The 13124-nt window shown below is 46.6% G+C and overlaps 1 protein-coding gene across 9 annotated transcripts in view; it reads right to left on the minus strand.

Annotated features, from left to right (window-relative positions):
* Positions 1-13124, minus strand: part of TRAK1 (trafficking kinesin protein 1) — a 137438-nt gene that overhangs the window by 61694 nt on the left and 62620 nt on the right. Inside the window, exon 1 of one of the 9 annotated variants that reach the window (XM_017658135.3) lies at positions 9062-9327. The exons of the other annotated variants lie outside the window; for them this stretch is intronic. Within the exon in view, the coding sequence (XP_017513624.2) occupies positions 9062-9272 (211 nt within the window). The 5' untranslated portion in view covers positions 9273-9327. Of the gene's footprint in view, positions 1-9061; positions 9328-13124 lie in introns of those variants that run through there. 9 annotated transcript variants of the gene reach the window in all.

The raw sequence follows: 13124 nt of genomic DNA on the forward strand, positions 1-13124 counted from the left end.
CAAAATATTAGCAAACAGAATTAAAAGGTACATCAAAAAGATCATCCATCATGATCAAGTAGGACTTATTCCAGGGATGCAAGGATGGTACAACATTAAAAGAACCATCAACATCATCCACCACATCAACAAAAAGGACAAAACACACAAGATCATCTCCATACATGCTGAAGAAACATTAGACAAAATTTAACATCCATTCATGATAAAAACTCTCAACAAAATGGGTATAGAGGGCAAGTACCTCAACATAATAAAGGCCATATATTACAAACCCATAGCCAACATTATACTTAACAGTGAGAAGCTGAAAGCTTTTCCTTTAAGATCAGGAACAAGAAAAGGATGCCCACTCTCCCCACTTTAATTCAACATAGTACTGGAGGCCCTAGCCACGGCAATCACAAATAAATAAAAGACATCCACAAAGATAACACAAAGAAATAAAAGACATCCAGATTGGCAAGGAAGAAGGTAAACTGTCCCTGTCTGCAGATGACATGATATTGTACACAAAAAACCCTAAAGAATCCACTCCAAAACTACTAGATCCAGTATCTGAATTCAGCAAAGTTATAGGATACAAAATTAATACACAGACATCCGTTGCATTTCTATACACTAACGACAAACTAGCAGAAAGAGAAATCAGGAAAACAATTCCACTCACAACTGCATCAAAAAGAATAAAATACCTAGGAATAAACCTAATCAAGGAAGTGAAAGACCTATACTCTGAAAACTACAAGACACTTATGAGAGAAATTAAAGAAGATACCAATAAATGGAAACACATCCCATGCTCTTGGCTAGGAAGAATTAATATTGTCAACATGGCCATCCTGTGTAAAGCAATCTACAGATTCAATGCAATTCCTATCAAAATACCAATAGCATTCTTCAATGAACTAGAGAAAATAGTTCTAAAATCCATATAGAAACAAAAAAGACACCAAACAGTCAAAGCAATCCTGAGAAAGAAGAATAAAGTGGGGGAGATCTCACTTCCCAACTTCAAGCTCTACTACAAAGCCACAGTAATCAAGACAATTTGGTACTGGCACAAGAACAGACACATAGACCAATGGAACAGACTAGAGAGCCCTCATATAAATCCAAGCATATATGGTCAATTAATATATGATAAAGGAGCCATGGACATACAATGGGGAAATGACAGCCTCTTCAACAGCTGGTGTTGGTAAAACTGGACAGCTAGCTACATGGAAGAGAATGAAACTGGATTATTATCTAATCCCACACATAAAAATAAACTCAAAATGGATCAAGGACCTGAATGTAAGTCAAGAAACCATAAAACTTGCAGAAGAAAACATAAGCAAAAATCTCTTGAATATAAACATGAGCAACTTTTTCCTGAATGCATCTCCTCGGGCAAGGGAAACAAAATTAAAAATTAACAAATGGGACTACATCATGCTAAAAAGCTTCTGTACAGCAAAGGACACCATCAGCAGAACAAAAAGTCATCCTACAGTATGGGAGAATATATTTGTAAATAACATATCTGACAAGGGGTTAACTTCCAAAATATATAAAGAACTCACACACCTCAACACCCAAAGAGCAAATAACCTTACTAAAAAATGGGCAGAGGATATGAACAGGCACTTCTCCAAAGAAGAAATTCAGATGGCCAACAGGCACATGAAAAGATGTTCCATATCACTAATTAAATGTAAATTAAAACCACAATGAGATATCACCTCACACCAGTTAGGATGGCCAACATAGAAAAGAATAGGAACAAATGCTGGTGAGGATGCAGAGAAAGGGGAACCCTCCTACACTGCTGGTGGGAATGTAAGCTAGATCAACTATTGTGGAAAGCAATATGGAGGTTCCTCAAAAAACTAAAGACAGAAATATCATTTGACCCAGGAATTCCACTCCTAGGAATTTACCCTAAGAATACAGGAGCCCAGTTTGAAAAAGACATATGCACCCCTATGTGTATCGCAGCACTATTTACAACAGCCAAGAAATGGAAGCAACTTAAGTGTCCATCAGTAGATGAATGGATAAAGAAGATGTGGTACATATACACAATGGAATATTACTCAGCCGTAAGAAGAAAACAAATCCTACCATTTGCAGCAACATGGATGGAGCTAGAGGATATTATGCTCAGTGAAATAAGCCAGGCAGGGAAAGACAAGTATCAAATGATTTCACTCATCTGTGGAGTATAAGAACAAAGCAAAAACTGAAGGAACAAAACAGCAGCAGACTCACAGAACCCAAGAATGGACTAATAGTTACCAAAGGGAAAGGGACTGGGGAGGATGGGTGGGAAGGGAGGGATAAGAGGGAAAATGGGGCCCTACGATTAGCACACATAATGTGTGTGTGTGGTGGGGGGCACAGGGAAGGCAGTAGAGCACAGAGAAGACAAGTAGTGACTCTATGGCATCTTACTACGCTGATGGACAGTGACTGTAATGGGGTATGTGGGGGGAACTTGATAATGAGGGGAATCTAGTAACCACAATGTTGCTCATGTGACTGTATATTAATGATACCAAAAAAAAAACAAAACACCAAAGTACTTTAAAGCAGCCCTTGAGATGGCTACAGGAACAGGGTTGAGGGCCCACTACAGCCAAAATGCATCACATTCTTACAAATGTCCCCGGCCCCTTGCCACCTGCACTGTCTAAGCCACATGAAGGGTGTTACTCAAAAAAGTGGAAGATTTTCTTTTATTCCCAGACCAGTGTGTGCAAAGAAAGGCTTGTTTCTAACCAAAAGCACAGAGAGGGTTGGAAAACATAAAAGCCCTAGTATACATCTCATCACCCCAAGTTAAGCTAGTATCCAACTGAGTCAACCCCTCCCATGGCCCCAATCCCCCAGCTTACTGGAAATAAAAAATGAACCATCTGGAAAGGGACAAAATTAAGTCCAACATAACAAAAAGAGATGAAGAGGTAGTTGCTAAGAAAAAAGTTCCATCAACAAGAAAGGCATCAATAATAAGCAGCTCTGCTCATAAGCCAGCTGCAGACAGGCAGAATGCACTGTTACTCCCCTCCAGTGAAAGGTGCTGGCTCATTGCGGCAACCTCCGGGGCAGCAGGGTGGCAGGGGCTGGCCCAGAGGCAAGCTCATGATGAACAGCAGTCTGCTCAGCCTCTACCAGCACCTGTGTGGGACCCGGCTGTGCACAGGGAGGTGGGAGAGAGGCATCGCATACCAAGAGCAGGTACCTGACAGTTGAGCTCAGGCTGTCTTACTGCTCTTCCCAACACTAACTGAAACTTTAGTGTGACTACGGTAATGGCTCACTTTCCCTTGCCAAGGCAGGCTGAGAGCAGTGCACCAAAGCAAGTCACTGATGAGGCAGGGAAGAGGAAATGAAATAACAATTAAGTGTCTACAACATGCCAATTGCTACCTTGGCACTTTACAAATATTATTTCACTTAAAACCCACAACAACCCCATGACACAAATGTAATCCCCACTTAACACACCAGACAGGGGAAGAGGCCAAGTGGTTTGTCCAAGGTCAGGCGGGGCATAACCATGGTCCTAAACCTGATCTGTTAGGTGTTGTAATCACGCACCCTGCCCTAGACCGGAACCCTCAGTGTTGATCTATGGTGGCCACTCATCATCAGGATATTTAATAAGGGCCTATCTGGTGATAACGGAATGGCTCACGTACGACAACTCACCATGTGCTGGCACTCTGCTCAGCGCAGGGCATCTATCATCCCCTTTAGTGTTTATGTTCAGTCCGTGAGGAAAGTATTACCATTGTCCACATTTCAGACATGAAGAAATGGCCCAGGTGACAGAGCTACTATGGGAGGGCCAGATCTATTTCCCCCTGAAGTTGGTACTCTTAGCCAGTCTCTTGGGTAAATAACTGAATTCTACCCTCAAGGAGCTCTCCACCCCCAGAAGGTAGGACGCTTGCATGTAACAGCGGGGTGTAGAGGAACAAGCAGCAAGTGCTGGTGAGCTGTGCTGCTGAGGATTTCCAATCAGGAAGGCTGAGGGCAGGAGCATGAGGGCAGGGGACAGGTGCCAGATGTGGGCAGAGCAGCTAGGGGACCCCAAAACTCACAGACCATGGGTGAAACCTGGTGTGATGCGGTACCCACACCCAGTAAGAGGAGTTCCCTGAGCAACCGACGTTGCCGGTGGGGTTGCCATGGATACTAACCAAACCCCAGGCTGGAGAGAAAGCAATGAGGCCTTTGTAACAGTGCTAAGGTCGGCATTGATAAGCCAGGCCAGCTGCTTCCTCATCCGTGACCCTTTGCATTCTGCTTAACACCCTTAAATGCTGGCAGCCAACTGTGTCAACACAGACAGCAGGGCCTGGCCCCGATGGCGCCTGCTCTGGGGTCAACGTTCCCACTCCACAGTAGCCTGAGGCATCACCACAGCCACCTCCTGGACCAGCACATCTGGACCCAGCTACCCTCCACACGGTGCAGCCCTCCGCTGGTCACAGCCACCTGCCAGACCAGCACATCTGGACCCAGCCACCCTCCACACGGTCTAGCCCTCTGTTGGTCACGGCCACCTGGCAGACCAGCACATCTGGACCCAGCCACCCTCCACACGATCCAGCCCTCCGCTGGTCACAGCCACCTCTTAGAACAGCACATCTGGACCCAGTCACTCTCCACACAATCCAGCCCTCCACTGACCACAGCCACCTCCCAGACCAGCACATCTGGACCCAGTCACTCTCCACACAGTCCAGCCCTCTGCTGGTCACAAACACCTCCCAGAACAGCACGTCTGAACCCAGTCACTCTCTACACAGTCCAGCCCTCCACTGACCACAGCCACCTCCCAGACCAGCACGTCTGGATCCAGTCACTCTCCACACGGTCCAGCCCTCTACTGACCACAGCCAACTCCCAGACCAGCACATCTGGATCCAGTCACTCTCCACATTGTCCAGCCCTCTGCTGGTCACAAACACCTCCCAGACCAGCACGTCTGGACCCAGTCACTCTCCACACGGTCCATCCATCCACTGACCACAGCCAACTCCCAGACCAGCACGTCTGGATCCAGTCACTCTCCACACAGTCCAGCTCTCCACTGACCACAGCCACCTCCCAGACCAGCACGTCTGGACCCAGTCACTCTCCACATGGTCCAGCCCTCCACTGGTCACAGCCACCTCCCAGACCAGCACGTCTGGATCCAGTCACTCTCCACACGGTCCAGCCCTCCGCTGGTCACAGCCACCTCCCAGACCAGCACGTCTGGATCCAGTCACTCTCCACACAGTCCAGCCCTCCGCTGGCAGCCCAGGATTTCCCTCTCAAACTACAGAAAAGTTTTATTTATGCTGCTTCTTGGGGTTTATCTTGGAACCAACTAGAGAACTTGGGATGGCCCAGCAGGATGCAGCTGTGCACACAGACATGCGAGGCTGGGTCCCCACTGCCAACTGGAGTTCCACCATCTCTGCTTTTCCAGAATAATAACTGCTGGTTAGTGCCCAATATCTGAAAACCACCCTGTGCTGCCACTCCTATACTGACTGTCAGAAGCCACATCTAAGGACAGGATGCACACTTACCTGCACCCTGTGGGCTCAGAAAACCTAAACTTGCTGAAAGCACTCAGCAAGGCCCAGAACACTGCACATGCTCTTTTCAAATCCTGCCACCTGAGACCAATCCTGGATGATACTTGTCAGGAACTCAGTGACTAATCTTACAATTGGGTAATAGCCTCAAAAGTGTCCAGGTGAGAAAACACTACCAAGTCAGGCCTCTTTAGGCATGTTCTTAAGAAAGCCATTTCTTGTGACAGAAATCTGTCACATTATGTACCATGAGGAGTGAGAACATGATTTCAGTGTTTTCTGGTGCTGTGGTGCTGCCTGGCATAGAGGGGGCATGGCCTACAACTTCACTTACAGCAACCCTGCGATTTCCCCCTGCACTATCCCACCGTGCACAGAAGGAACTGGGGAATCCAAGAAAAGCCCTCTGCCAAGAAGGCCACTCAGATAAAGTGCTTGTGATCAATTCAGTTTCTGTACCAGACGAGTCTCCAGGGACCAAAAGACACAGAGCCCAGACATTTTCTCTCCCTGAGGACAGTAACAGTAAAGTGGCCTCTATAGATGCATGATCCAGTGTGCTTCTCCGGGCGCCTGGTCCCCGTGAGCACCCACTTCACAGGTTATGAGGATAAATGAGATGATGTGAGGGAAGGGTCTATGACTGGGTTTGCTTACAGCCTGCGTGTGGCACAAGGCAGCCCCAAGGCAGGGTGAGGGCCCTGCTCTGTGCAGGGACTCTGGACAGGGACAGCTGTTGAGCCTTAGGTGCTTTGACAGGCAAATGGAACAGCATTTATTTCAAAGACTGTTTTGAAGATTAAGTGGGAGACATCAGAAAGTGCATATCACCCCACAAGGTCACCAGGAGAGAAGAAATGTCTTCTGTATCCACAGCAATCACGGCAACCCAAATACGAGTTTTGTCCTTCTTCAGTTTTCAAGCAAAAGCAGAAAACCAGGAAACAGTATAGAAAACCACCTAAACATGCTCAGAATCCAGGGAACACAGTTATGTCCACATCCTGCATGTATTCTCACTACTCATAGAGCATGTCTCTCTCACACATGGGACATCCTTCCCATGAACTCAAGACGGGGTGGTATGACAGTGTCAGAGAAAAATGGGGTCCTGGCCAGCAAAAGGCTTGCTCTGGGATATAGAACAGGTTTCCTGCAAACCCAGCCACAGACACTGAACCTTCTAAACCAAACCTCTACATTCCCAAGCTACACCATGGCCTTCCTTCCGGATGGGAGCAAGCCTGTGAATTTCATTTTGCAAAGAAAACTAAGCATGTTGGCAGTTAAGCACCTTTCTTTTGAGGTTACTGTCCTGAATATATTAACACTTCACCTACAAGACAGCTAAAACTATTTTATTAGAGAAAGGAGGGAAATGAAATGGAAACAAACAAGAGAGAAGGAGAGAATACCCTCATAAGATGGCAGGGTCACCCCCCTCAAATGTGATCACAAAGAAGATACCTGATAGCTCTGAAATGTGGACCAGCACAGGACAACGTGCATTGGAATTAGCCCGAGGGTGTGTTGAACAGAGACTGCTGGGCCCCACCTCAGACTGTCTGGCTCAGGGGGTCTGGGGCAGGCCCCAAGAATGTGCATGTGTGCATGTCCCCCACGTTCCTGAGTGGTGCTGCTAAGCGGGGGCCCCACTTTGAGAACTGCTACTAGCAAGGTGATTTAAGAGCAGAGTCCTTGAGCCATTCTATGTAGGTTGAAATTACTTCCTAGCTGGGTGACTTTAGATGAGTTACTTAAGTTTCCCCTTAAAAACCTATGAAATGGAAATTATAATAGTACTTAGCTTCATATGGCTGTTTTAAAGATTAAATGCATGAATCCACATAAAGTACTTAGAATGGTGCCTGCACATAGTAAGTACACAAGAAACACAGGCCATCACCACCACCACCTGGTTCTCAGTTTAAAAAAGAAGTAAAAGATATATAGGTATATGAAATAATGCGGAATACAAGTTCTTTCTTCTCTTGGCTAGGATATATAACACTGCTCCTGAGCCTTGTACACCCTTTACGTTACAATCAGATGGTTCAGAGACTGGTTTTTTAAACCATCTTACTATGCTCTAAGGCAGCTGCTCCTCTCATACTTTAATGTGCACAGGAATCTCCTGAAGATCTTGTTAAAAGGTAGATTCTGCCTCAGTAGATCTGCAGTGGGGCCTGGGGGTCAGCATTTCTAACAAGCTCTCAGGCGATGCGGCACATGCAGGCTGCAAGTGAAGGCCTCGGAGCTCCCCTGGCTGGCCCGGAGACTCTGGGCTCGCCCTACTTCTGCAAGAGCAGATGGAAGCCTTTCTCTCAAGCTCTTCAGGAACCCCACAAATGCACAGCCCCCACGGGTCTGTCACCCCTTTCTTTCCCACCTCTACCACCTTCTCCTTGAAAGGACCAGGTGGGGCGCCACGCCACCGAGCTGAGCCCCTTGCTCTGTCCTGGTTGTTCCCACTGTTTGCCTTTTTGCAAAGAAATATTTCTAACTGTCCTGTAGGTGAAGTGCTAATATTCTCAGGACAGTCACCTCACAAGAAAAACACTTTTGGTATATGGCCAATTATAAACAATTTTAAAAATAAATGTTATGCTGAGACATGGAAATAGATCATCACAGAGCAGAATTTTGAAAAGGTATCCTGACTGTTTTGGCTCAAGACCTAAAGGACATCATGCAGTCACTGTGTTAACATGCTGCTTTGCCCCTAAAATCCCTCTCCCCGGCTGTGGCAGCGGGCCCCGGGGGCCGCTGGGGAAACTCGCACCAGCATTTGGGTCTGTCTGAACGCCTCCTTCTTCCCCCAGCAGCCTCCCTCTGAGGAGCCCAGTGGGGATTCCCAGGTGCTTTTGATGTCAGTCCTTGTACTTTTCTATCTGAACTATTTCTAAGTAAAAAAACAATTCCCAATTTCAAATTACTTTTTAAAAAGTAAACAATGCCAGTACAAAAACATGTTTTATTTAATGACTCAGCCTCTCGTCTACTAGCTTGCCAAAAACCTGTTTGGTCACAAGAAAACAACTGAAACTCTTAAAACACTGTGCTGGAATTCTACAAAGGAAAAAAAAAAACCACTACTGATATTTGCAATAACATGTATGAATTTTGAAGATTGCAGTTAAGCAACAGAAGACTGACAAGGAAATACACACTGATTCCATTTGATTAGATGAAGAACAGACTGAAATCTCAGGTAGTAGGAGTCAGGACAATGGTCTCCGAGCAGGGAGGTGTGAACTAGAAAGAGGTGCAAGGAGACTTACATCTGCTGGAAATGCCAGCTCTCTCATGGTGGTTTTATATGGGTGTCACTAAGCCGTTCACCACCTAAGATCTGTCTACTTGACATTATACCTCAATAAAAAAAATTAAAAAGTGCTGTGAAACCAGTAAAACAGTCAAGCCTACCTAGGCACTAACAGGGAAAGAACCAAATTCGAGCAAAGTACAGAATTTACCCTCTTCCAAGAGGTCCAGGGTATCCTGCTGCTCATCGGTGGGCTTGCTGTTTTCATCTTGGCAGTCACACTCAAAACATTCTTCCTCCCCTCCTGTGTCTCTCAGCGACATTGCTGACATCACCCCAAGGCCAAAACATTTCCCTAAGGAGCTGTCTTTGGGGGAGCTCCTGGCTGCCCACCTGGAGGAGCCATGGGAGCCAGTGCCCATGCGGGCCCCAGACAGAGCCTTGGACCTGCCCTGGCTCAGCTGGAGTGGAGGGTGTGCACAGGGCCATTGGCCAAGCAGCACCCAGGACAGACCGGAAGGGGGTGGCTCCCAGGAGCTGGGAGGAGGGCAGGGCCCGGAGAAGCACCTACTAGAATGGGAATGCTCCCCACACCTTCGCCCCCAGGTGACCCTGCCAGGTGTTGCAGATTCAGAGGAGAGGCCAGCAAACAAGTGCAGAACCTCAGGCAAGTTGTCAGCCTTCAGATTCTTCTCCCCACTCTTCCTCCCCCTAGAAGCAATAAGGAATGGCAGCTTCCCAGAGGTTTCATAGCAACTGCACAGGGCACTACCAGCCAAGCCTCAAGCAGACACACCTGTGTGAAGGCAGGGCTCTAACCGAGGAGCTGCCCTGGGACACGACTGCCCAACGCCCCCAGATGAGAGATTTCCTGTGGGTGTGCTTCAGCAGGTGAGCCAGGTCTGACTGTGACCACAGCCTGACAGAGTGCTGAACAGGGAAGGAGGCGATCCATCTGATTTCTAGTAAAAGGTGGGGGTAAATGGCAGTGACCATTACCTGTGTTAAGCTTAATTCATCCCAGGCTTTTATTTGGTAATAAAACACAGCATTTGTTATTTTTAAATCTGCATTTTATAAATTCTACTTTCACCCTACATCTATGTACTCACAGTCAAACGTATAAAGATCTCTTCTAATTGTTAGGGTAAGTAGGGGTGGTGGAGGAATCTAAAGCCTAATAGCTTACAATGTTGCCTGGACAAAGAATCCACATTTAATTGTGTAATGTACCTCAAAACCAATTCCCTTGCCTGTAACAGTGAAAAAGTGGCAGGTTCTTCCATCAAACCCACTGAAAGGTACCCTGGAGTGCTGGCATCTCAGAGATTCGCAGCACATTCTCCAACATCTGTACTTCAGCCACTTCCCAGTTCCACTGCGGCTGGTTTCCTTGCTTCTAAAAGCTGCACCAGGAAAACCTACTCCACCTCTCTGCGGATTCACTTATCTTAACCAAGAGGGAGGTGCTTAGCGGGGCAAGATCATCATAAAGAATTCTCTGCACAAGTTCAGGGACTAGGTCTCGCTCATTTGTGAATCCTTAGGGCTCAGGATCCCGTTTTGGTGGCTAAAAATGTCTGCTACATTGAATTTCTGCCTCCAAAAAAAAAAAAATGAATATAGGACCATATACAAGTGCCTCTAAACAGAAAAATGGATTACAGTAAAATTTTATTAAAAATTAAAACCTAGAGACATATGCACAGCCTGGTTAATTTTTAGGAAACTAAAAAATGATTACATCATTTTACAATGTTAAAGAGGTATTCTTTGTAAAAAGGAGGTTTTGTAGAAATTCACTGGTAGGGAGTTCAAAGTCACTTTGAAAATCTGCAAAACAAGTACAATGTTTATGAGGACACACACTAAGGAAAAAATCTATTTAATTTCAATAAATGTTATCGAATTGGGTTTGTTAATTCCACTGAATTCAAATAACACTGAGTCTAAAGCCCTGGGGAGGGAGGGAGGCAAGGAGAATGTCCACCTTAAACACTATTTATTTGGCAACTATCAGATTGACTGTAAGATATTTAGGATCCTGTACTGGAAAACAGTGAATATAAGTATAAGGCTGGAGGCACTTGAGGGAGGGGTGAGCACGTCAGACAAGCTCAGCCCTCAACAAATAAAGGGAGGCAGCAAAGTCCCCCACCCCGGCCTAGTAAGGGAAAGAGACCAACAGATTCCGGACTGATGACGTGCCCAAATCCCCGGCTGCTGCCCCCTCCCAACCTGGAAAAGGAGTAGTAACTTTCTAGTCTTTTGTCTACTGTAAGGGCCAATGACACGTGCCTCAGGCTAGCCAATCCTCATGCCACTGTAGACCTATGCTCTCCCTCCCCCTAACTTCTTTATAAACTCACTGCCTGCCCTGCTGGGTGCAACTTCTCTGGCCTATGACTAACCAGACCAGCAAACATTGCCCGGGATTGCGCCCTATTAAACTTTTGGCTCCTTTGTAGCCTCCTCACCTGGTCATTTTGGCTCAATTTTACCTTACAATAAGTAAAATAAAAATTGATTTCATATATTTGAAAATACTCTCAAGTGATTACTCATACATAACAAAGTTGTCTATACTCATTTTTAAACTCAGATCTAGGCCATCCTTAACAAATGATGTCCATGTCTATATAGTATATCATAAACATTTAGGACATGGCATTTTGAACACAAGCCCACCCTAGGCTCTTCATGTCACCCTACTTCTCTGGGTTTAGTCGTTCTTCAGGATATTCCCCACCCCAGACCCCAAACCTCTCCTCCTCCCTCTGTGGGGATGTGTGGGAACTCTCAAACCTTATCCACTTAGCATTCACTTCAAGGGTAAAGGCAGAGATGGGCCAAAGCGCACCTTTGCTGATAAAGCAGTTTTCCCAAAAACCAAAGAAGGGAGAGCCTTGACATCCCTGGACCAAGTGAGACACGGGGAGGCCTGAGCAAGGCCCTGACCTCTGGGGGACTCCCACTGGTGCGGGGTGCGGAGCCAAGGGCGTCCGGCCCTGTCTGCAGAAAGCTGCTCACCCCAGGAAGGGGCAAGGACCAGACACTGATGCCCAGAGCAGGAAGGCAGGGGTGTCAGCTCCCAGTCTGTCTCCTCTGGGAGTGGTGGCTGGGGAGGCCAGAGGAAGGTGTCACTGGCCTGCTGCAGGGGAGACAGACATTGTTCTGTGACTGTCCCTTTCTAGATCTGCTCCACACACCACCACGGAAGTCACTCACTGTCCAGAAGCTCTCCCCTGCACTGTCCAAAGAGTGGCCACAAGCCACTGGGGCTGTTCATGTTTAAATTTAAACTGATTAAATAAAATCTCCAAATTAGTCCTGCTGGTCCCATTCAGCCATTGCACATGTGGCTAGTGGCCCCCATATGTCAAAGCACAGAATATGTCCATCACCACAAAAGTCCCCTGGGCAGAAGCACCCTGAAGGGGCACCCATTTGTGTCAAGATGTGAGTTTTGCCCTTGTCGGCCTCCCCAGCCTGCGCCTCCTGCCACCTCCTGGCCCGCGACTCCTCTGCACTCGACCCCAGGCCACCCGCTGCATGTGTTTCTGTCGAGGCTCTTCACACGTTTCACTTCTCTGCTCACACAGAGAGGAGCAGCCCACACTGAGGGTCATTTCTCCAAGAACCTTGCTGATGTCATTAAAAAAACACATAAGAGAAACATAAGCTCCAACACCCTGGGGCTCTGGGCTTCTGGTTACAGTGTGCATTTATGTTTCATGCCTCAAAAAAATCACTAACAGCCTTGCAGAAAAGTGCTAAGTCTAGAAAGGGAAAAGGCAGCTTCTACCTCCCAAGGTACATCCCATAATAAACAAAGATGAAAAAATGGGGGCCTGCTTACATTGACACAAAGTGCAGGAAAATTAGAAAATCATCTCAAAGACCTAGTAACAGGTTTTCAATTAATGCTTAAAATACCTCCAATAGACGTGAGTGCACACAGCCAGCCAGCCTCCCCATTGGGGTGGCATTTGAGAGGTCACTGCCGGCAAGCCACTAACAGGATGTGTGACTGCCCTTGTGTAGCATCACAGATTCTCACTATTGAGTAAGAAGTCAGAAGAACAACTTTGGTGACCATCTACCTGAGTTTCTCCTTTTAAAAAATCAGTATGAACTACTCCACCTCATGCCCCGACATTCAAATCTGTAATATTGTAAAAGGTGGAAGGGGGGTTGATTACAGAAGAAACTGCTGCAAGAAACAGGTAGTCAACATATTGCATCTTGCTCAGAATACCATTCACCTTTTCAAA

Source organism: Manis javanica, chromosome 3 (genome assembly GCF_040802235.1).
Source record: "Manis javanica isolate MJ-LG chromosome 3, MJ_LKY, whole genome shotgun sequence".
NCBI classification, from domain to species: domain Eukaryota; kingdom Metazoa; phylum Chordata; class Mammalia; order Pholidota; family Manidae; genus Manis; species Manis javanica.